The sequence below is a fragment of the Corythoichthys intestinalis genome, chromosome 12 (genome assembly GCF_030265065.1).
Source record: "Corythoichthys intestinalis isolate RoL2023-P3 chromosome 12, ASM3026506v1, whole genome shotgun sequence".
NCBI classification, from domain to species: domain Eukaryota; kingdom Metazoa; phylum Chordata; class Actinopteri; order Syngnathiformes; family Syngnathidae; genus Corythoichthys; species Corythoichthys intestinalis.
The window spans coordinates 52,519,607-52,542,949 of NC_080406.1; the positions used below are offsets into that span (position 1 = coordinate 52,519,607).

The following is a 23,343-nucleotide window of genomic DNA, read 5'->3' on the forward strand; positions in this document are numbered from 1 at the left end:
CTGAATAATGTTTTCCTTTTACAAAATAACATAAACAACAAGACAAATAGAGCTTTTGATAGCAAAGTAACAATTTATTTACACATAACTAACTGAGAGATGACGCTGATCTGGCTGCGACAGCCGGGGTAAACTTTTCCCTCATCGCCACCTGTCTCTGCTCGGCGAGCAGCACGGACTCAACGGCATCGTTCGCTGCACTGGTGGTCCTGGTCGTTCTGCTCGGTCGTCCAACGTCTTGCATCCCGGGCGTCCTCCCGGTTGTTCTGCTCGGTCGTCTGCCACCTGGAATCCTGGACGTCCATTCAGTCGTCTTCCGCCGGCGCCCCAGCCGTACGGCCCAGCCGTTCGTTCCGTTGAATCGGGTTGCGGGTCTTACCAAATGCGCTACTGCTCTCCAGTGGCCAGTTTTATGGCTTTAAAATGGATTTTCTGCGTTGTGCTTTGGAGCTAAGTTGAATCAGAGCCCAAAGATGTCTCTTGTGAAAAAAAAAAACGTAAAATACGTCTTTGGGACACTGAAACAATTAAAAATACAACGTATTTATACATATTTGGGAGCAAATGAGTTAACAAGTAATTGAAGAAAAATGAGGAAATGGAGTGGAATCGTGATAGTTACGTCATCAACCTCTAAGCTATGAACCGGAACATTACTTGTTGCATTTATACAAAACGCGACCTGGAAATTGTAAAGTCTGGGCTTATGTCTGAGTCGACAGTGCTCGAACATTGCGTTCCCACGAGTTCTATACCTGAATGTTATGGGAGTTCATATCATGTCTGAAAAGGGCTTAAATTGCAGCTATTGTTCAGGACAACTCACTGGCACACTGTGTTCACACATGAGCGCGTACAAGGAAAATACTGGAACACTTCTGGATTTCAAAGCATGTCTTAAAGAAGCTTGTGCCTATACTGTAAAAACCCATTAAGGCATACTCTAAAAACGCAGCAATTAAAGTGTTTTTTTTCTACCAGGCAACTGAAAGAAATTGAGGACAAAATTCTCCAGGTGCTCTCATCATCTGAGGGCAACATATTAGAGGACGAAACAGCTGTGACCATTCTCTCGCAGTCCAAAGTGCTGGCCAATGAAATTACAGAAAAACAGGCGGTGGCTGAGGTGACGGAAGTTAAGATCGACGAGACCCGCCTGGGCTACAAACCCATCGCCATTCACTCGGCCATTCTCTTCTTCGCCATCGCTGACCTGGCCAACATTGAGCCCATGTACCAGTATTCCCTCACCTGGTTCATTAACCTCTTCATCAACTCCATAGACAACTCTGACAAGAGCGATGATCTGGATGAGAGGTGAGCGTAATTGAAGAAAAGCCCACGCTGTAAGTGTAGTATCACGGCGGTGTTCCCCGTTTTCCAGGTTGAATATCTTGAGAGATCACTTCACATACTCACTCTATGTCAACGTATGTCGATCGCTTTTTGAGAAAGACAAGCTGCTCTTCTCCTTTTGCCTCTGTGTCAGTCTGCTGATGCACAACAAGATGGTAGGTGGGGAAAAAAATCACAAGACATGAAGCATTTCCTCAATCACATTCATAAAGTTCAGGATAATGGAAATTTCAGTGGTGAACTTAATTTTCAATGCTATGAATTCACAATAGCCGTTTGATCCATGAATTAACCACAACATTTCACACTCTTGTGGTATCTCCAACCTGATGCTGATGGAATGAATTTAGCGGGCACTTACTTTCAACAACCTCCTTTCTAGAGATCGACCTATATGAGTTTTTCAGGACTGATACCGATTACTAGTAGTTAGAGGGGCCGATAACCAAGTTTTGGAGCCGATATTCATTTGCAGTAAAGTAATTATTAAATGCGTCATTGAGTGAGTCCACTCAAATCCGCTCACTGCTGAGCACAGCTGCGCACACATACACAATGAGTTGCCACAGCACGCTAGTATTTAACAAGCTAAACGATGATTGACACATTCGGCATCTTTGAAAGTAGCGCTGCCAAGCTTCTCTGGCAAGATCAAAGCTTCAATGCCTGTCAATCATTGTCAGCTTTACCAAGCAAAACTCGCAGTGCACTACTGACCAAGAAAGGCAGCAGGAGGGAGAGTGAGGCTGTACGGGCATTAAGCAGAAAAACATAAATATATATATATTTTTAATTAAAAATCTAATCCTTTTTACCCAATTCCGATCATCTGAGAAATGGCGCACTCGATATTCCCTGTCCCTAGTTTTAAATGGACTTTTTCATATTGGTTGGTTGGATTAAAAAATAGGCCGATATACATTAAATTTCCAAATATCGGCTCGATATATCGGCTGGCATTATATCTGTCCATCTCTAATCCTTTTTTAAGGCTTGATGAGGCAAAAATTTGTCTGAATTCCAATGTTTTGCCATTTCTCACACTTCTAATCAACTTTGCAAGCCAAGATTCACTTCTTTATATTTGTCTTAACTCCAAAGTTGTGTTAGACTCAAAGCCAAAGCAAATGAAACATTGGCATCTATTGCTGTCTGTTAGTCATTCCAGTGATTAACCAACTGGAAAAGCTACCTAATCATTGCCACCTAAAACCATTTAGCTATTTCCAGCGGTGTTGTTTTTGTCAGCCTTTTTAATTTTCGTCTTAGTCTTTTAGACGATAATACTTATTTGACTTTGTCATATTTTAGTCATCTCAAAATGTGTTTGTCTTTGTGTAGTTTTTGTTGAAGAAAACTCAGGACTAATTTTGTCTAGTTTTAGTTGACGTTTACTGAAAATGTTTTCTTTTGTCAAATGAAAAAAATGTTACTCCAAAAATAAGCAGGTTTCCAACTATTTCGAATGAACACTTACAGACGAGCGCGTATTGTAGCGTCTGTCTACAAGGATAACGGCAACTTGGTGATAATACACACTCAGCAGGAAAACAGTACATTATTTTCAATTAATTAAACCCACCTGGACGCCATGAAATGTATGTAAAAAAAGACTGAGAGTCTAAGAGGATGCTCGCCTTTAGCATTAGCCAAAAGCTAACATGAACGCAAATGCTATGCTAACGCTAAAAGCTACACTTGGTGTGTGATGATCACTCAGCACAGACCTTTAACGGCTAAAGCAACATTGCATATTTTCTCTGGCCAAGATAAGAAAACAAATCTTACCATGTGTGTGCGTGTGTGCAAGCCTGGAGACACCGAGAGGACACACTGGTGAGTCGGGCACAACCAGACACTGCTACGTTCCAGGCTAACTACACATACATGGCCACACTGCAAATTTATAATGTCTTAGTCAGATTATTTTTCTTAAATCTAGTGAAGTAATTTTCTGCATTTTGAGTATTAAAGACTAGTTAACAGATTAAAGTGCGTACGACAGGTGAAAAAAAGTCTTAAATAGCATTAATATGTGAATTAGAATCATATTTTGAGACGATTCGACTATATACGACAATTTAGCAAAACGCAGATGACGAGAAATTAGTCTTTTAATCTGCCGGTTAGCCACGCCTACAATGATAGGGCTCTAGCGTCCCCAACAGGTGGTAGACGTCAGCGGGAGGATGGGCTCATCGGTTTTACTATTCAGCCCATTGAGGGGGAATTATTCAGAACGAGGAAAACGTGACGAAGAGAGCCGCAAAATGTCATTGTTGCAGTCTCTCTACTCCAATATTTTTACAGGATATTCTTTTTATCCAAATATTTTTCCCCAATAGCTAAATAAATGGCATGGTCATGACAAATAACAGTCTTGTGCTAAATGGAAAATGAAATAAAAGAAATACATTTATTCAGGACGACATGGCAAAATTACTCCTTAATGGTCAAAACTGTCGACTTCACCTTGACTGTCACACATCCCGAACAAAATTTTAAGCCACCTAAGTCTGGCTTATGTCATTTCCCTTCCCCGGCTTCGGAGAATGTAAACAAACCAAGAGGCGTGACAGCTAGCCGACATGGTAACCCGAACCGAGTGATGTTTCAAAGTCTTCGAAATGGAAAATCACACATAACTAGCCCGGATCATTTCACATGACGACTGGGTTGACGGCCCGGCGGCGAACAAGTTAGAGCTCATCGTTCCCCTGCTGAGGGCAGAGGGCTCGTTTGTTGGGAAGCAGCTGGACAATGACCGCCGGACAAACCGGCCGACGTCGGACAAGCGTGTAGCTGCCAAATGGTTAACACGAATATGGCAAAATAATGCTTTACTACACAGCGAAGTCGTAAACAGCGAGAGACTCATAGGAGGGCGGCTGCAGTTGTTATGCATTACACTCATTACAATATGTGTATGAGGAGAGCTTTTTACATGCCCATCCATGATGAAACCTAAGTAAATAGTCCTTTATGTAAAGAAAGTTTGGAGTGTTTACTTTGTAATCGCTGTATTCACGGCTATTTTTAACACAAAGTTGCAATTTCTGATCGGTTGGAAAATTTGGCAGAACACCGGGCACACGAAGAGGGCAATAAGCTGAGTATCGTGCTCTCCCGGCGGGGGGATGTGCGAAAAGCCGCCGGTCGTCGGCCGAGGGGACAAGGAGCATGTCAGCCACAAACTGCAAGCCACTTACATATTAAAATGATCCCAGTATTTGACATAATACAAAATATTATGTTTACTCACTTCCTCGTAAGGCCCATGGTCCCACAGTAGTAGAGCTTGTTATGGCCAATATCCACCGGTGAATGGGAACCTTTTGAAACCCCAAAAAGGCTCACACGCCTCTCCCTCGTATAGCAAGATTTTTCTGCAGCCGTTTTGCTGGCGTGATGCGAAAAATAAACGAATTAATCTGCAAATCACCTGAATCCTTAGTACTTCTCACACAACAGTATGGCTTTATAGGAAGAGGACTCCTTCTCCCGAACACGTCACAGCGCCCTCTTCCTCATTGCAAGACCGAAGCCGGAAGTCTGTCATTTTCGTAGCGCGAGATTCAAAAAATTGAATTAATATATCGACCGCTTCTTCACACATCCAAGTGATACATTTCATTCAGGAGCATAAAATACCGCGTGTAATATGAAATAAACATGCTTTTTCGTGTCACAGGCACTTTAACGCGTCATAATATTCCACCTGCTTTAAGTAAATTTTACGATTTGTTCTTATTAAGCCCATACATCTAAAAGTTGGTCATTTTACCATTTTATACCTACGTAAAGAAAAAATTCGCTTTCATATTATGTTTTAAACAATATCTATTGTTGAATTAAGAACATTTCTTACATTTCAAAGCTTTATTTAAGATTAAATATACTAATTTATTGCTTGTAATAAGTCTATTAAGCTTGTTTTCAGCTTGCTATTTTTCTTATTTCAAGAAATCTAAGTGATTGTTTACTTGAAGCACTGGCAGATAATATTGCTAGTAGATGTACATAAGCCTGTCGCAATATGCAATAATTCCATTTATCGCGCGATAAATAAAAATGAACGCGGTAATTTTTCCGCTGCGATTTATCGCCTCGCGTGCACATGCGTGCGCGCGTGCGGCAGACGTGCTGTTAAAAGTTCGGATTACCAACTGCGCAAAATGCATCTTCGCTCAATCTGGCAAAAACTAGCGCCGGAGCCAATCGTTCCCATTATATCCTATTGTTCAACGTATACAGGCCGCCTTAGTGCTCCGGCGGGACTGTGAACCATCTATGGCGCGCCGGTGTTGTTGATGTGTGGGCGCTCCCGTCAGGAGTGACATTTCACGCGGGGCGGCTATTTTTCGACACAACGCCGGATATTTACAACGAAGTCCGCCAAAACATTGTTACCGACTTGGCTGCTACGAACAACCTCGCTTTGACAACGAACAGCTGCTTCAAACTCGTCCTGTTTATGAAAGTCGATTGTCATTATATCATATGCTGGTGTTGTGTAGTAATGAGCAGACGTGACTACAGCGGCGCTTGCTAACACTAGATATCATGAAATGGCAAACTAGATGTACTACGTCCCATGCTATTGGCTACGTGAGCCCAGAGTGATTATGGGACACGTAGTCCATATACTACATCGATGAATTCTAAACTGTCACGACTGAATGGAAGTTAAGAAGGCCAAATCAGTCCATACCAGTGACTATAGATAATGTTGCAAATATTGTTAATTCAGTACGTGACACAGATGGATTCGGACCACAAATAGGATGTCTTGCTCATGTAGTAAACCTAGCTGCTAAGAGAGCTGTAGCAATCAACAGTGTGCCCTGCCTCACTTTACAAACAGTAAAGATTGTTCCCAGCACTTTTATACAAAATTTTTTCAGATCAGTAGGATAGTAAGCACATAAATATTATGCACTAAAATGCATGTTTATATGATGGCAATTTAATTTTTGCCGTTTGCTCGTTTAAAAAAAAAAAAAAATGAAACAAAAAATATAATTGTTTTTTTTTTTTTTTCCAGAGCATTAAATGTATTGAATCGGATCGAAAATCGTGTCCCCCATATTAAAAATCGTACCAAACCATGACTTAACTGTATCATTTCATCCCTATGGAACACCATTGCAGAAGCTATGACGGGAAAAGTTTTCATTTGCCTAAATGCTTAAGTTATTAAGTGCAATTTTTTTTTTAAACACATTTTATTTATTCTGTGTTTCTGTGCGGTATTAATATTGCTGTTTTTTACTTAAGAGGCATGGTCTATTGTTTGTAGTTGTGATTTCTTAAAAAATATTTTGACTTTAAGAGTAAATATTTATCGCGTTTAAATGGGTGTACTTGATCTATTAATATATACTGTATTCTCACTGTGTTATTGTAAATTGGTCAAAAAAAAATTGGGGGGGCGCAATAATATCGCATATCGCAATAATTTATGAGAATAATTATCGCACACTAAAATTTGTTATCGCGACAGGCCTAGATGTACACTGAAAACAAGGGAATTTAACAACTTTTAACGAGGTGTGTTTTTGCAGTGCACATTAGGGGTGGGAACCTCTAGGTACCTCATGATACGATACCGTTTGCGATACAAAGCTAACGATAACGATGATCTCACAATATGGCGATAGAACAATTATTGATAGACTGGTCAACAAATCATTCAACAGAACAAATAGGCTAATAAACAGAAAAACAAGCTATCTTCATCCTTCAGCTTAAAGTTTATCACTAGTAGACGTCCAATCCATTTGAACTGGGAGGGTAGCAGCAAATGAACCCCTCCCACTTTAAATGGACCCCTCCCACTTCTATGGTCGTCAGCGGTAGCCAATGCCAGGCAATGAGGAAAATTTGGGCCATTTCAGGTCACTACCTGTTGATTTTCTGTCATCTCCGGATGATTTTGCGGTATATTATGCGCTACCTCCTGTTGATTATGGATTACAGAACAGGAAGTGACCCGGTGATGAATAGGCAGTGACTCAAACTCAACAGGAAGTGACCTGTAAATGCCCCAAAAATCGGAAAGAGTGACTATGAATCCTCTGGTTTTGAATGAACGAACGTTCTTTCGCCCTTCCCAGTCCTAATGGATTGGGCGTCGAGCGCCGTCAATGGCAGCCGTAGAGTGAACAGAGACACTATTATGGTGGAAGATTTTAGTAAAAACTTTTTTTTTTTTTTTTTTTTTCTCTCTAAACATTGACACCTTTTTAAAATGATATCTCGATTCTTGGTATGAGCGTATCAATAATCTTTTGGGATCCAAAGTATTATCATATATCACCATTTTGATATTTTGTCACAGCCCTAGTGCACATAGTGTGAACATGTGATGGAAACTATTGCGCATTTTAGTTTTCGTCTCGGACGTTAGACGAAAACTGGTATTAGTCTCGTTTCAGTCTCGTCGTCATGAAAAAAATTGTTCGTTGACGAAATATTTTCGTTATAGTCGTCGTTGACGTTGTCAATGGATAGAAATGTACCAGGCACTGAGAGTTAAGTTCACCTAGATGGGTTGTAGTGCATCATATGTTTATCCGTAAATTACAGCCGACGCTACAAAATGTCTTAGGTGAATGAAGAAGACTGGCACTTCCTGTTGACGGGGGGTGTTGGTCTTGACAACCCATACTCCAACCCTTGCACGTGGCTCCCCAAGAAGTCATGGGATGAACTTTGCCGCCTGGACGCCATGGAGCAATTTAAAGGCTTGCGAAGGGACATGGCTCAAAATAGGAATAGCTGGAAAGAGGTCTATGACAGTCCGGTGAGTAGCAATGTTATTTTCCTCAAAAAGGTTTTACATTTTCTTTTGATTGATTCAGTGCTTAAACTGTCACAGAACACAATAATCTGTGAGTCTTCACAAAACTCTGAAAATACTCTGCGATGACTGCCAATGAGTCCAGTAGCAATAAGAAAGCAATTAAACTTGGTTAAGAGTAAAAAAGATAATCATGATAAAAGGATTACCCCGGTAGTTTGCCTTTAAAATTTCACTCTGGCTTTTTAAATGATAAAGAAACTAAAAGTTTATCTAATTAAATCTCTTCATTTCCCATTTTGCTAGAAGCGCCCGCACTATCGGGATGTGCGAACAGCTGTTAAATCGATATGTGGTGCGTATGCACATGCACTCTTTGATTTATAATCAACATGCACAGCCTTCTAATGAAATCCAGTTGGTTCCAGTTGCAGCATTTACATCGGTTCGGTCTCAGTTGAGAGAACAGCTGTTCTGTCAAGTTCAAGCACATGCACACACGTATGTACTTGTTCCCCCCAGGAGAGCCCAAGTAGGCGTCTCTATGTTGTGGACAAACAGGCCGAGAGAGAGCATTCCAAAACTTGCCGCTTAGCATTGCTCATCAACTCTATCGTCCGTTTACTTCTATGGATTAATGACTTGGTTGTGGCCCGGTAACTGATGACTCTCCCCTGCTGCTTAGCCACAAGTTTCCCTGCTTCCCTCCCTCCCTTTTCGAAAAATTTTGTCTCTGTACCCATGTTCACTCCACATGTGCACACATGACAAATTACCTCTTTTTTGGAGTTTAATTGCAGCGATTTGTTTTGTAGTCGCTCAACAAAATTGCAGACCGCAGACAAAAGAAAAGTGTAAATACATTGATCTCAATAACAGCTGAAAAACTCACAGGCTTTTCTATCCTATAAACAATTTAGTCTTCAATGAACCGAGATTTGAACCAAGGACTGGGAGGCAGACATGCTGTTTGTCAACAACTGCATGCCACATTTAGAAATTGTGATACGACATGTTTTGCAGCTGTGGTTGAAAATTTCACTGGGATTAGATAATATGTGTGTTATCCTGCGTTCTATCTCCAGGAACCCCATCAAACTCCCCTCCCAAATGAATGGCAGGAGAAGCTGACTCAGTTTCAAAGGATGCTGGTGATCCGATGTCTCCGGCCAGATAAGGTTATCGCTTGTATCCTCATTTTCTCTTTCTCTTCATTCAGCTGCTTAGACATGGAGAATGGGAATCTGAGTGTCTTTTTATTCAGCAACTACACCTGAGTGTAGCGGTGAACTCTCGTTCTCTCTCTAATCAATGACACGTGTGCAGCCTCACATTACACATAAACAAGGACCCAAACGAGACTGCTCATACATTGGTATGAAAAAGTATCTGAACCTTTTGGAATTTCTCACATTTCTGCATAAAATCACCATCAAATCAGTGACGTGCGGTGAGGTTCATGGTTGGTGAGGCACTGACTCCTTTAGTGTCAGATTTCCAAATATATAAACCAAAAAGGGTAGCTTATTCAATTGGCTACTGGTTATTTCGTATCTCATCAGCATTCTTCACAAAACATGCACACACGGTACATATTATCGATACGTAAAAGTAAGAAAATAACATGCATTTGCGATAATTCATGCAACATAAATGAGAGTAAAGAGTGGTGTACAAAACCACAGAATTCTATTCTGACCTTTAGTGAAATATTCAGTTGTTTTTAAAACTTGTAATTCTGATACTTTAATCAATTTATTACAGATTGCTAAACAAAAAGTGTGAAAAGAAAAACTATTTTATTTAAGGCCAAAATTTAGTTTTTAAATATTCTATTGTATTTTTCTTAGTCTAAGCTCTTTTTTTTAATTTTTTTTTTATAAGATTGAAATGAAAACTGTTTGTGGTCTTGCGCCTGTCCTTCACCACAACAACCACCGTTACTTTGGAAGAGCATAGGTTTGGTCTCAACATTCGTAGGGACGATATAACAGCATAACCTGCATGTAGGTACACTTTTTGCTGGGGACGGGACATTAATAAGACCAAACAGATTGGATGAAGGGGGCAAAGGGCCACATTTCTCATGTATATGAACCTAGTTAATTAATAGGCAAAATGATCAATGCAAAATAAATCCTTATCTACTGATAATAACTTTTATGTGCATTGGTTCAGATGATACACTGTTCGATTCAAACCTTTGTTTTCAAAAAATACTAAAGAAACATTTTGAAAACTTCCTGAATAAATGTCTGGTTTTTATTAGCATAAACATAATGAAAATAATTCACTTAATAATGGTAGGGTCAATTCTATCCTTACAACATATGGAACTATTGAAAGATCTAAATTCTCTATATAACTGAACATTATATCATGCAAAAAAGGTAAGGCTTAAACGTTGGTGGGGACAATTTTAGCATCCTGAAAAGTTGGTAGTGTTTTGTCCCTACCGTCCCTATGCAAACCTACGCCCTTTTTGTAAAAGTCCTCCTTATTTTCCTTTACCTTAAAAAAAATCTCTCCGCCTCAATGGAGAGGATTGCTTCAATTAGATCGCTGTGTTCTATTTGACAAGCCAGAAAACACAGTGGATGTGTCCAAATGTCTAGCTAACCTTTCATCTTTCTTAGCAAAACCATGTAATCGTTCTACATATATGCCACGTTTAGAAGAGCTTACACGCTCATCGTTACCACGAAATGTTAACTCCTGTTTAGCTAGGATGCAGGTTGCATTAATGAGGTCTTTCAAACTCTTTACCTTAGCGTTCTTGATGCTACCGTTGAGCTTCCGCTGTTCGTCAAAGCCAAATCGATCCTTGAGCTTCCAAAAGTTTTTAAAGCAATCAGGCTTTGAATGTGAGTGGTCGAGCTCTCGTGTTTGCTGAGGCTTCGTGGTAGTTTTTTAATGTCACAATATCTCGTGTTAGTCCAGACATTGGCACAAGTTGAGAAAAAAAGGCAGGGAAAGCAGCAAAGCCGATTTTTTCGAAGGACAGCCAGATAGCCAGTCTTTTCGGGTGTACCAGTCCGTTTGAAAAGCGCGAGTTATCTTCTGTCCCGTAGTTTGAAGCAAACCTTTTAGCTCCGGTGTTGTTAATCGCGTCCACTTTTGACGGAAAGTCCAGTTTCACGTACGCCCCCTTTCAGTGCGGCAGAGTACTATCTGCCGCAGCCTGTGCCTTTTCACTGCGGTTTTATTTCCCATCAGCAAAACTAAATATGTCGCTAGCAAACATTAAACTTTCAGGGTTAAAGACATTAGCCAGACTGTGGAAAATCAGGTCAAATAAACGTATCTGGAAACATTATAATGGCGACATGCAGATGTACGGCAACCAGCACGCTCCAATTCCATGTATCAACCCAGTTTGTTATGGATTGCGCAATCAGAGGTGAGGCTTTACTCGTTGCTGCCGCACCTCTCGTTTCATTTCGTTATTTGAACAGGAAATGGGCAAATTCAGCGATTTTGACTATAAAAAATGTTTGAAATGAGTCATACACAAAGAGCAATGGACAAATATTAATATAAATTTGATGCTATAATTATTTTTTTGTCATGATGACAGGTGAGGCTCTGCCTCACCTGCCTCCCCTGACCGCACGTCACTGCATCAAATGATCTGATCTTGTGTCTGCTTTAACTAAAACCACCTAAACATTTATAGGTTTTCATATTTTAATGAGGATAGTATGCAAACAATGACAGAAGGGGGAAAAATAAGTAAGTGAACCATCACATTTAATATTTTGTGCCCCCCCCTTTGGCAGCAATAACTTCAATCAGACGCTTCCTGTTACTGCAGATCAGTCTGGCACATCGATCAAGACTAATCTTGGCCCATTCTTCTCTACAAAACTGCAGTAGTCCAGTCAGATTCCTGGGATGTCTGGCATGAATCGCTGTCTTTAAGTCATGCCACAGCATCTCAATGGGGTTCAAGTCTGGACTTTGACTTGGCAATTCCAGAACGTGTATTTTGTTCTTCTGAAACCATGCTGAAGTCGATTTACTTCTGTGTTTTGGATCATTGTCTTGTTGCAGCATCCATCCTTCTCTTTAGCTTCAACTATCTGACAGGCAGCCTCAGGTTTTCCTGCAAAACATCCTGATAAACTTTTGAATTCATTCTTCAATTAATGATTGTTAGTTATCCAGGCCCTGAGGTAGCAAAACAGCCCCAAATCTTGTTGGTCCCTCCACCATGCTTCACGGTGGGAATGAAGTGTCGACGTTGGTGAGCTGTTCCATTTTTCCTCGACAATTGATGTTGTGTGTTACTCCCAAACAATTAAACTTTGGTTTCATCAGTCCACAAAATATTTTGCCAAAACTTCTGTGGAGTGTTCAAGTGCCTTTTTGCGAACATTAAACGAGCAACAATGTTTTTTAGACAGCAGTGGCATCCTCCGGGGAGTCCTCCCATGAAACCATTCTTGGCCATAGTTTTACATACAGTGCTGCTCGAAAGTTTGTGAACCCCACAGCGATGGTCAGATTTTTTGTAAAAAAAACTAAAATAACCTTATTAAATGTTAAGTTATACCCAAATCCACAATACTGACATTCCAAATAATGGACTGAAACAAAAGAAATAGTTATATTGTCATTCTTTATTTAACAAAAGTGGTTGATTTAAGAAAAACTCAGATATCATGTGTGCAAAAGTATGCGAACTCCTTCAGTTAATAGGATATTGCGCCTCCTTTTGCAGAGATTACCTCAACCAAACGGTTTCTGTAGTGACTAATCAGCCTCTCACATCTACTTTGGGGGATTTTTGCCCATTCTTCCTTGCAGAACGCAGTCAGTTGAGAGAGGTTTGATGGGCGTCTGGCATGAACTGCTCGCTTCAGGTCCCGCCACAGCATTTCAATGGGATTTAGGTCAGGACTTTGACTGGGCCAGTCCAGAACACGAATCTTCTTCTTTTTCAGCCATTCCTTGGTTGTATTGCTGGAATGCTTTGGATCATTATCATGTTGCATGATCCACCTTCTGCCAAGCTTTAACTTCAAAACAGATGGCGTCAGGTTATGTTCTAGGATTTGACAATATTCCTCAGAATTCATGATTCCCTGGACTATGTGGAGTTGTCCAGGTCCTGAGGATGAAAAGCAAGCCCAGATCTTGACATTCCCACCTCCATGCTTCACTGTTGGGAGAAGGTTCTTTTGGTGGTATGCAGTGTTGACTTTTCGCCAGACATGGCGGTTTTGGTTGTGACCAAACAGTTCAATTTTGCACCTACATCAGTTGATGAAAACTCTTTTTAATTTAGTCTCGACAACACAACTGTTAAAAAAACAAAAAAAAAACTACTCAATTGATTGATTAGGAAATCAGGTTGAAATAATAGAAAATTCCAAAATGTTGAGGGGGTTCACAAACTTTTGAGCAGCACTGTATAGTTGATATGTGCACAGAGATATTGGACTGTGCCAGGAATTTCTGTAACTCTTTAACAGACACGCTAAGGTTGTTTTTTACCTTTCTGAGTATTCTGCACTGAACTCTTAGCGTCATCTTTGGTGGACGTCAACTCCCTGGGAGGGAAGCAACAGTGCCAAACTCTCTCCATTTGTAGACAACTTCTCTGACTGTCGATTGATGTACATCCACTTTTAGAGATGGTTTTGAATCCTTTACAGCTTTATCCAAATCAACAATCATTGATCGCAGGTCTTCAGACAGCTTTTTTGACCGAGCCATGATGCACTTCAGATAATGCTTCTCATGGAGGCAATTCTTACCAGGTGTGTGTTTTATAGTAGGCAGGGCAGCTTTAAACCACTCATCATTGATTGGGCACACACCTGACTTAAATTGTTTGGTAAAAATTGGTTTCAATTGCTCTTTAAGTCTCCTTAGGCAGAGGGTTCACTTACTTATTTTTCCCCCTTCTGTCATTGTTTGCATCCTGTCCTCATTAGAATATGAAAACCTATAAATGTTTGGGTGGTTTTAGTTAAAGCAGACACTGTTTTTACATTTTTGTGATTTTGACAAAGTTCAGATGACATTTGATGGTGATTTTATGCAGAAATCACTTATGAGTATTGATAAATTCAAATCCTAATCTTTGTTACTTTATCGCTAATCCTGGCAACAAAAATCGTGTTTACCTGAATGTGCACCTAGACATTGCGAAAACCCATGTGTTAGTCATGCAGAAATTGAAGCTGCTTTCTGGGGCTCGGCTAGTGCTCCCATCTGACCGTAAATGAAGTACCGTAATTTCCCGATATAACGCGCACTTTTTTTCCCCAAAATCAACTTGTAAAATCATGGTGCACATTATAAACGGGTCCATGGATGGAGACAGAAATATATATATATATAACCAGGGGTGCACATAATTTTTTCGCCCATGTTCTCAGAGGAGGACCTGGAGATGTGACTTGGTCCTCATTGAGCTTGAGAGCCGACCCGCCTGATGCGATAAATTTATGACAAGCTTTACTTAGAGCCAATTAACTTTAATTAATTATATTATCAATTAATGCTTGATTAACATCAACTGGCACAACAAAATTGTCATTACTTTGAAGTGAAATGTAAAGAAATAAACATAAAAGCACCAATTAAAAATAAAGGGCATTATGTGGCTCCCACATTAACGCCAAGCCTTTTTAAAAGTGGGATGTCCTCCTCATAAGACCTCATTGAACGTGCATGTTTAGCTTTGTAAAATGCGAGCAAAAACACGTTTGTCAGTGCATGTCGCTGTTCATTACCTTTATTCCGCGACTTGTCCATAGGGCGAGTGGAGTCATGTCTGACATCGATAGTTTGCTTAATTGCCACATGCTCTCTGTTTTTTTCGTGCTTTTCAAAGTTTGGATGGCTGAAATTCTTTGACCCTACATAAAATGCGCTGCTCTTATCGGCGACATTGGGATTCTCACGGCACATTTTGTACCGCATTTCCGTGCGAGCATCATTTGCTTCTAGCCATGGTACCTCCTGTAGCCACTTTTCAGCAAAAGTCCTTTTTTTCGGTAGCTCCGGTGACGTCTCTGTCGTCTGTCTGTCTTTTGACGGGGGTGGGGGAACACGGAAGTAATTACTCAGTGTGGCCTGCCTCTTCGACATTTTGAGAAGTTATTTTCTCGTGTCCGCCACAAATACAGTGGTCAGCCATCGGTACGCAAAAGCGTATGGAAGCCGTTGAGGGCCAGCGCGTTTGTCTACGTCCAGTACGCATGCGCGCATGCGGACCACTTATGTGCACCCCTGTATATAACATATATAACATATATATATATATATATATATATATATATATATATATATATATATATATATATAAGCCGATTTTTTTTTTTTTACTGACACGGCCACGTTGTGTTGAACAAACGTATGCGGCGACCCGTTGCCGACCATTATGTGACGTCACCATTTTATTTCGGTAATACTTCACTCTGATCGGCCGAATGATTTCGTCTGTGTTAAATTCTGCTTTTTTCACTCTTCATAAAGCACAGAATTTAGTTTCTTGAACTCATTTGAGTCAACGTTTATTGCAGCTCCACAACTCGTACCATAACAAACGTAACAGACTTCTTGTGTGTGTCCGTCAACTATATCCGTCCCTTGGGAAACTCAAACCCAAATAACAATAGTTCCTATTGTTACTGTCGTGTCGACAGCGATGAGCGCTCTCGGATTTCCGACTTACGTTCTCACTTTCATTTTACCGTATCAATCCATGGAAGAAACATTTATTCATCACGATGAAACTAGCAAGTTATACAGCAGCCTTTAAAAGAAAAGTCACATCTGTTTTGTTTTCTCCTAGATTCTGGTAAGTTGGAGAAGTTGTCAAATCATATTATTACCGTAAATATTGTCAATTTATGCTATAGTAATGTTTTGAACTACCAATGTGCTATGCTTGTGCTGTGTTTCACCAGTCAGCAGTGTTGGGCACGTTACTTTAAAAAAGTAATTAGTTACATTACTCACTACTTCTTCCAAAAAGTAACTGAGTTAGTAACTGAATTACTCTATAGCAAAAGTAACTAGTTACCAGGGAAAGTAACTATTTCCGTTACTTTAAAAAGAACTTGTTGTATGTCAAAGAATTTGAAAATTTCTGAGCAGTATTAACTTGTTAGGTGCTTCAGTAGATTTGAATTGCTTACCACAGATGTCGACAAAAGCTTTGCCCCGGGACATAAATTACACATTACATACAGGTTCTTTCCTTTAATTTCGACAAACTTGAAACAGTGTCTATATCTCCACCTCTCAAAGGACAATTTTTCTTCTGAATGCTCTGCCATCCCGACCCTGTGCATCTGTTTTGCGTGTGTGTGTTTGCCGCACGCGCTGTTCCGGTTTGCTTGTGAAATCACCGGCTCTGATTGGCTTACCACGACACATGACTCTAACCCTCAGCCAATCACAATCACTTCCATCGCATCTCTCGAGGGGCTGCATTAAGGTAGGCTCGTTTCCCGACAATTCACGTCACCTTCATAGCGTCTGCCGTCCTCAAGATGGAAGCAGAATTATTGCTGGCTGACAGTGGGAGATGGGAACGAGGCTAGCATCAGGTGTAGCAAACACAGAAATGTCACCAAACTTAGGAAAGCATTGTCTAATTGAATGAGCAGGGACAAACAGCTTGGAGTCAGAAGTACGTGCGCTATTCTCGAACCTGAACGCACCCCAAGTCTTGGATGACAAATCAACAGAGCACAGTCGACTCGACACGGCTGGTAGTTTCTTCAATTTATTCAGAGTAAGTAACTCACCGCTTTTGACCGTCAGTAACGGTAACGGCATTGTAACGGCGGAAGAAGTAATTAGTTAGATTACCCCGTTACTGAAAAAATAACGCCGTTACGTAACGGCGTTATTTATAACGGCGTTACTCCCAACCAGAGGTTGCGCTAGACTTTTTCGTTGTCTGTCATTTTGACTGACAGTGTCATAAAAATCCGGTCATTATCTATTTTTACCCGTCACTTAGATATTTAAAATGATAATAATGACATATTCAATAGTATTTAGTTTTCATTTATTTTTAATTAATATTCTGTCCGAACAAGCTTAACAAGAGGCAAACAGACAGCGGAGTGCACCAATCAGCGACGGGCAGACGTGCCGTTAGCAAAGCGACGAGGGCAGGACGAGGGACTTGCGCGCGGAAGTAAACATACGAGGAGAACGGAGTTTATTCAACATGGCTAGCGCGAGACAGACTGTTGTCAATGATTCGTGTCGATGTGTTTTAGCTCATTTAAAACTGAATTTACCGCGGATTGAAACATATTCTCGGCTCTCCCGTTCACCATCCGTGTTGTTCTAGAGACGACTTTCGGCGCGCAAGAGTGACGTTGCTCGTGAAGAACACGTCACGCAAATAAACAAATCTGATTTGTCGATTGATTTTCTACCTACTCGAGAGGCTGTGTCCCAGACTTGTCTCAGTGTTTGAAAAATACAGGGAGAACAGTCTGGCCGTGCTAGGCAAACACTCAGTTGCCTTGACATTTTTCCGAGTAAGGCCAACGACGTAATGCATCAAGAGAGACAATAGCTAATTAATATGCTCACTTGCCGCCTCCCTGTGGTCTGGGGTGTGAATTGCAGCCTGTCAAAATGACGGACGGACTTCAGTTTTTTCCGTCACCGTTTTAAAAAAACGGTCAACGACGGAAAATATTCGGTTAACGCGACCCCGGCTCCCAACACTGCCAGTCAGTAAAATGACATTTCTGTATCTGTACACGAGCTCTGTTTTCTTGTATTCTTCTATTTATTGGTGCTAAGATTAGAGTGCGTGTTATAAACGGGTACAATAATTTTCCCTAGATTTTACAAGTAAATTTGGGGTGCGGATTATACACGGGTGCGCCTTATATTCGGGAAATTACGGTAGGCTACCTTAAGATTTTCATATTTCAAGCTCCTCCTCCTTGATCCTTAAACTTGAATGGCTCACAGATTTTGAATAACATGCACATAATACATGCTCATACGGAGAACTATCTGTAACGAACAACTATAGGGAAAAATCGGGGTTACCGATTTTCAGCTGCAATGTTAGATATGATATTTTAAATCTGATTGCTGGTACTCAGTATTGTTTGATTTCCTTCTTCCCTCCAGATCATTCCAATGGTCCAGGAGTTTGTTTCCGACAGTCTGGGTCGCCGTTTCATTGAAGCACCGCCCTTCAACCTGGGAAACGCCTTCGGTGATAGCCACTGCTGCGCCCCACTTATCTTCATCCTGTCTCCAGGCTCGGACCCAATGGCAGCTCTGCTCAAGTTTGGACATGAAAAGGTACTGCAAAACACCAAGAACTATAAAGGGAAAAGTCCTTTTTAATCATTTCCAATAGAGTGATTTATAATATATTTCACAAATTCTTTTCGATTCTTAGTTTCTGCCATTGCGTTTTAGGGCTTCACAGGGGACAGGCTGACCTCGCTTTCCTTGGGTCAAGGCCAGGGTCCGATTGCCATGAAAATGATCGAGACAGGTGTCGCAGACGGCACCTGGGTGGTTTTGCAGAACTGTCACTTGGCCACGTCGTGGATGTCCACTTTGGAAAGAGTCTGCGAGGTTACAACACACCATCACACAACTAGGGGAAGCCCTTTGAGCATTTATTTCGTACACACTTCTATCGTGCTTTAATCTGTGTTGTTTGTTAATTTTAATCTATTTTTTTACAGTGACCTTGAGTGTTTTGGTAAATGGTTATGGTAAATGGTGTTATACTTGTATAGCGCTTTTCCACCTTTCAAGGTGCTCAAAGCGCTTTACACTACATTGCCATCTACCTACTGGTGACGCAGCACCAGGAGCAATGTGGGGTTCAGTATCTTGCTCAAGGATACTTAGGAGAGTTCATCAGGGCAGAGAATCGAACCGACAACCTCTGGGTTGGGGACAACTACTCTACCACTGAGCCACGCCATCCCCAAGCGTTTTAAAAGGCGCTTGAAATAAAATGCATGATTATTATTATTATTAAGCAAAAGCAAAATATTTTGGCTTTGACTTGAGGGGGAAAAAAATTATGGTTTGAGCAGTTTATTGTCACCCCTAGTTAGTGAAACTAAGTTTGTGAAACTAAAATATTTTCCCACCGGTAACCTTTCAAGATGACACTATACACAGTGGACACAAAAGCCAAAAAATAATAAAATCCAACTCTCTCAGGAGATTTGAGCATATTGCTTTAACTGGAATGTTTCGTGTACAATCGGCGCAGGAGCTGAACCCAGAATCCACGCACCCTGAATTCCGCCTGTGGCTCACCAGCTACCCGTCGCCCACCTTCCCGGTAGCCGTGCTCCAGAACGGTGTCAAGATGACCAACGAAGCTCCCAAAGGGTTAAGGCCCAATATCGTTCGCTGCTTCTTAATGGACCCTATCTCGGACCCCAATTGGTTTGACGCGTCCAGCAAGCCGGTAAGTAAATCTGCTAATAAACGCTTTCTACCCATAAAGAGCTCAATTACCAGGAATACTTCTTTTCCAATAATGTTTAAAAGTTAAAATGATCCTCCGGCAATTTATGCAGGTTGATAAATTATTTCAGCGTGTGGTTACACAGTGCCGCAATCTTTAAGTTAGGCATATTTGCTTAAATGTTCCAAATTCAAAGAAAAAGAGGTCTCACTCAATAGAAAGGAAATGCTGAGATATTTCCTGCACTGACCCCACCTGATGTATCAAAAAAGCAGTACCTGCACAAAAATGGGAGCATGCCAGAAAGTAGTAAAAGTTGTCACAAACCCCCTTTAAACTCTCTACTATATTAATTTCAGTGCTGACATTATTTTTACAGACAGACCTTTAACATAAGTGTTATTATAAAACCCAATCAATCATCTCTATTAATACAGCAACTAGGGCTGCAGCTATTGATTATTTAAGTAATCAATTAATCTATTAACTAGTTTAGTGTTTTTCAACCTTTACTGAGTCACGGCACGTTTTTACTCTGGTAAAAATCTTACATACCACAAATAAAAAATGTTCCAAAATTACTTTCTGTACAGTACGTTTAACTATGAAATAATTTCTCAATATTTAAACTTACTCAGTGTCAAACTTGAGCCTGTTTAGATGATCACAAAGCCAATATCCTGGCAGGAATCTTCTTCAATAGTTCTCAGTCGCTCTCTGTTTTTATTCTTTTTAGCAATTAGGCTTGAAAAGCTCAGAATTATCAGACAAGGTGATGATATCAATGTCTTCAGCCGCATTAGGGCCGAACATCTCGCTGACATTGGCTTTGCAGGCAGGTATTATTAATGTCTCTGCCATTGTGTGGGACTTTTTGGATTTAGCAACAAGTTTAGCAACAAGGTAATTGGCTTTGAGGGCTTTCTCATTGTCCTTTGTAGTTTATCTCCAAAAAGTTGCCGGTTTCTCAGTGTTTTCACGAAGGCTAACAAAATAGCCAGACTTGTTTTGAAGCAACGGGTGTTTGGTTTGGAGATGACGCTTAAGCTTGCTTGGCACCATTGCACTGTTGGATAGTTGCTCGTGTCACGTTCAAGAACTGCTCGGATTTCTAGCCATCAGCCACCTTGCTCTTGTCGACAATGTGTTGGAATAAAGCACAGGGAGAGGATTGACGGTCGTCACATATGGATAAAATGGAAAGGACACTTTCGTGTATATCGACGAGTCTAATGAAATGATGTACAGTAGACATGCTGGGGTCCATATTGTTGCTGACAGCAAGGTGGCTGATGGCTAGAAATCCAAGCAGTTCTTGAACACGACACGAGCAATACCCCGCTCATCTGCACACGACCGCAACCTTTTGCCTACTCCTTCGTTCCTACTGCAACTCTGCCCGACGACGTAAAAAAATGTGATATTAGATAATTTCTCACGGCACACCAGACGATCTCTCATGGCACACTAGTTGAAAAACACTGAACTAGTTGGTTCAAATAATCGAGTAATCGGATTAGGAACGACCGTCAAACCTCCTCCGGTGTTAAATTCCAACACATTGTGGAGGAAAGCAAGGTGGCTGATGGCTAGAAATCTGAGCAGTTCTTGAACGTGACACAAGCAGCTCTTCAAACAGTGCCGTGGTACCAAGCAAGCTTAAACGTCATCTCCAAACAAAACACCTGTCGCTTCAAAACAAGTCGATGGACAATTTTGTTCGCCTTTGTGAAAACACAGAGAAACAGGCAACTTTTTTTCAGAAAAACTACAAAGGTACATGAGAAATCCCTCAAAGCCAGTTAGTTTGTTGCTGAACTTGTTGCTAAATCCAAAAAGTCCCACACTGTGGCAGGGACATCAATACTACCTGTCTGAAAAGCCATTGTCAGCGAGATGCTAGGCCCTGATGCGGCTAAAGACATAAGTAAGTATAAATAGCGAAAAATTATTTTAGAATTAAATATATTGTCCAGAAAGTACAGTGATATGAAAAAGTATCTGAACCTTTTGGAATTTCTCACATTTCTGCATAAAATCCCCATCAAATGTGATCTGATCTTTCTCAAAATCACACAGATGAAACAACAGTGTCTGCTTTAACTACTTCATACTTTAATGATGATAGTGTGCAAACAATGACAGAAGGGGGGAAAATACCGTATTGGCCTGAATATAAGACGGCCCTGATTATAAGACTTCCCCTTTTTTTTCAAGACTCACGTTTGAAAAAAGACTTTGTGAACACCAAATTAATTTTTATACGGAAAATAATTACAGTACATCGGAAACAAATGATTATAACAATATATTTGAGAGAAAAAGCATGTTATTTTGCCTCATTCAAATCTTAATATCTAAACATTTAAATATGTAAACTAAAGTGCAATCATATTCGTAAATGAATGGCTTCTGGTTTTTGAAATGTAAATAAACCAATCTATTGTGATAAAACAACAAAATTGCAATAACTGTATTAACCTTCAAAGTGAGGTCTGTAACTATGGTCTTGAAACAAATCAGAATAAGGAAAAACATTGCAATAAAATAATGCAAACTGGTTAAACTAGAGAGTAGCTGAGATCTGTCATGGCAGAACATCGCTTCAATGATATCTGGCGCCATCTAGAGTCGTGAATGGGTATAATGTCTAGACCCCGAATATAAGACGACCCCCACTTTTTCTGTCTTATTTCAATGCAAAAAACACCGTCTTATATTCGGGCCATTACGGTAAGTTAGTGAACCATCACATTTAATATTTTGTGGCCCCCCCTTTGGCAGCAATAACTTCAACCAGACGCTTCCTGTAGCTGCAGATAAGTCTGGCACATCGATCAGGACGAATCTTGGCCAGTTCTCCTGTACAAAAGTGCTGTAGTTCAGCCAGATTCCTGGGATGTCTCGTATGAATCGCTGTCTTTAGGTCATGCCACAGCATCTCAATGGGGTTGAAGTCTGGACTTTGTCTTGGTCACTCCAGATCGTGTATTTTGTTCTTCTAAAACCATTCTGAAGTTGATTTATTTCTGTGTTTTGGATCATTGTCTTGTTGCAGCATTCATCCTCTTTTTAGCTTCAACTGCCTAACAGACGGCCTCAGGTTTTCCTGCAAAACTGTTGAATTCATTCTTCCATTAATGATTGCAAGTTGTCCAAGCGCTGAGGCAGCTGATGACACATGACGTTATGTGTTACTCTAAAAAAATTCAACTTTGGTTTCATCAGTCCTCAAAATATTTTGCCAAAACTTTTTTCGAGTGTCCAAGGGCCTTTTTGCGAACATTAAACAAGCAACAATGTGTTTTTTAGACAGCAGTGGCTTCCTCCGTGGAGTCCTCCCATGAACACCATTCTTGGCCATAGTTTTACGTATAGGTGATGTTTGTACGGAGATATTGGACTGTGCCAGTGATTTCTGTAAGTGTTTAGCAGACACTCTATGGTTCTCTTTTACTGTACCTCTCTGCGTATTCTGCGCTGAACTCTTGGCGTCATATTTAGTCCACTCCTTGGGAGAAAAGCAACAGTGCCAAACTCTCTCGTTTTGTAGACAACTTCTCTGACCGTCGATTGATGAACATCCAGACTTTTAGAGATAGTTTTGAATCCTTTCCCAACTTTATAAAAATCAACAATCCTTGATCACAGACAATTCTTACCAGGTATGTGTTTTATAGTGGGTAGGGCAGCTTTAAACCACTCAGCGGTGATTGGGCACAAACCTGACTTCAATTGT

General features: G+C 40.6%; 1 protein-coding gene across 3 annotated transcripts in view; it reads left to right on the forward strand.

Moving 5' to 3' along the window:
• Nucleotides 1-23,343, forward strand: part of dnah7 (dynein, axonemal, heavy chain 7) — a 213,468-nt gene that overhangs the window by 155,479 nt on the left and 34,646 nt on the right. For all 3 annotated transcript variants that reach the window (XM_057852777.1, XM_057852775.1, XM_057852778.1), the window contains 7 exons: nt 982-1,317; nt 1,385-1,511; nt 7,967-8,161; nt 9,244-9,336; nt 18,290-18,466; nt 18,587-18,748; nt 19,404-19,604. In XM_057852777.1, coding sequence (XP_057708760.1) covers nt 982-1,317; nt 1,385-1,511; nt 7,967-8,161; nt 9,244-9,336; nt 18,290-18,466; nt 18,587-18,748; nt 19,404-19,604 — 1,291 coding nt within the window. The remainder of the gene's footprint in view (nt 1-981; nt 1,318-1,384; nt 1,512-7,966; nt 8,162-9,243; nt 9,337-18,289; nt 18,467-18,586; nt 18,749-19,403; nt 19,605-23,343) is intronic.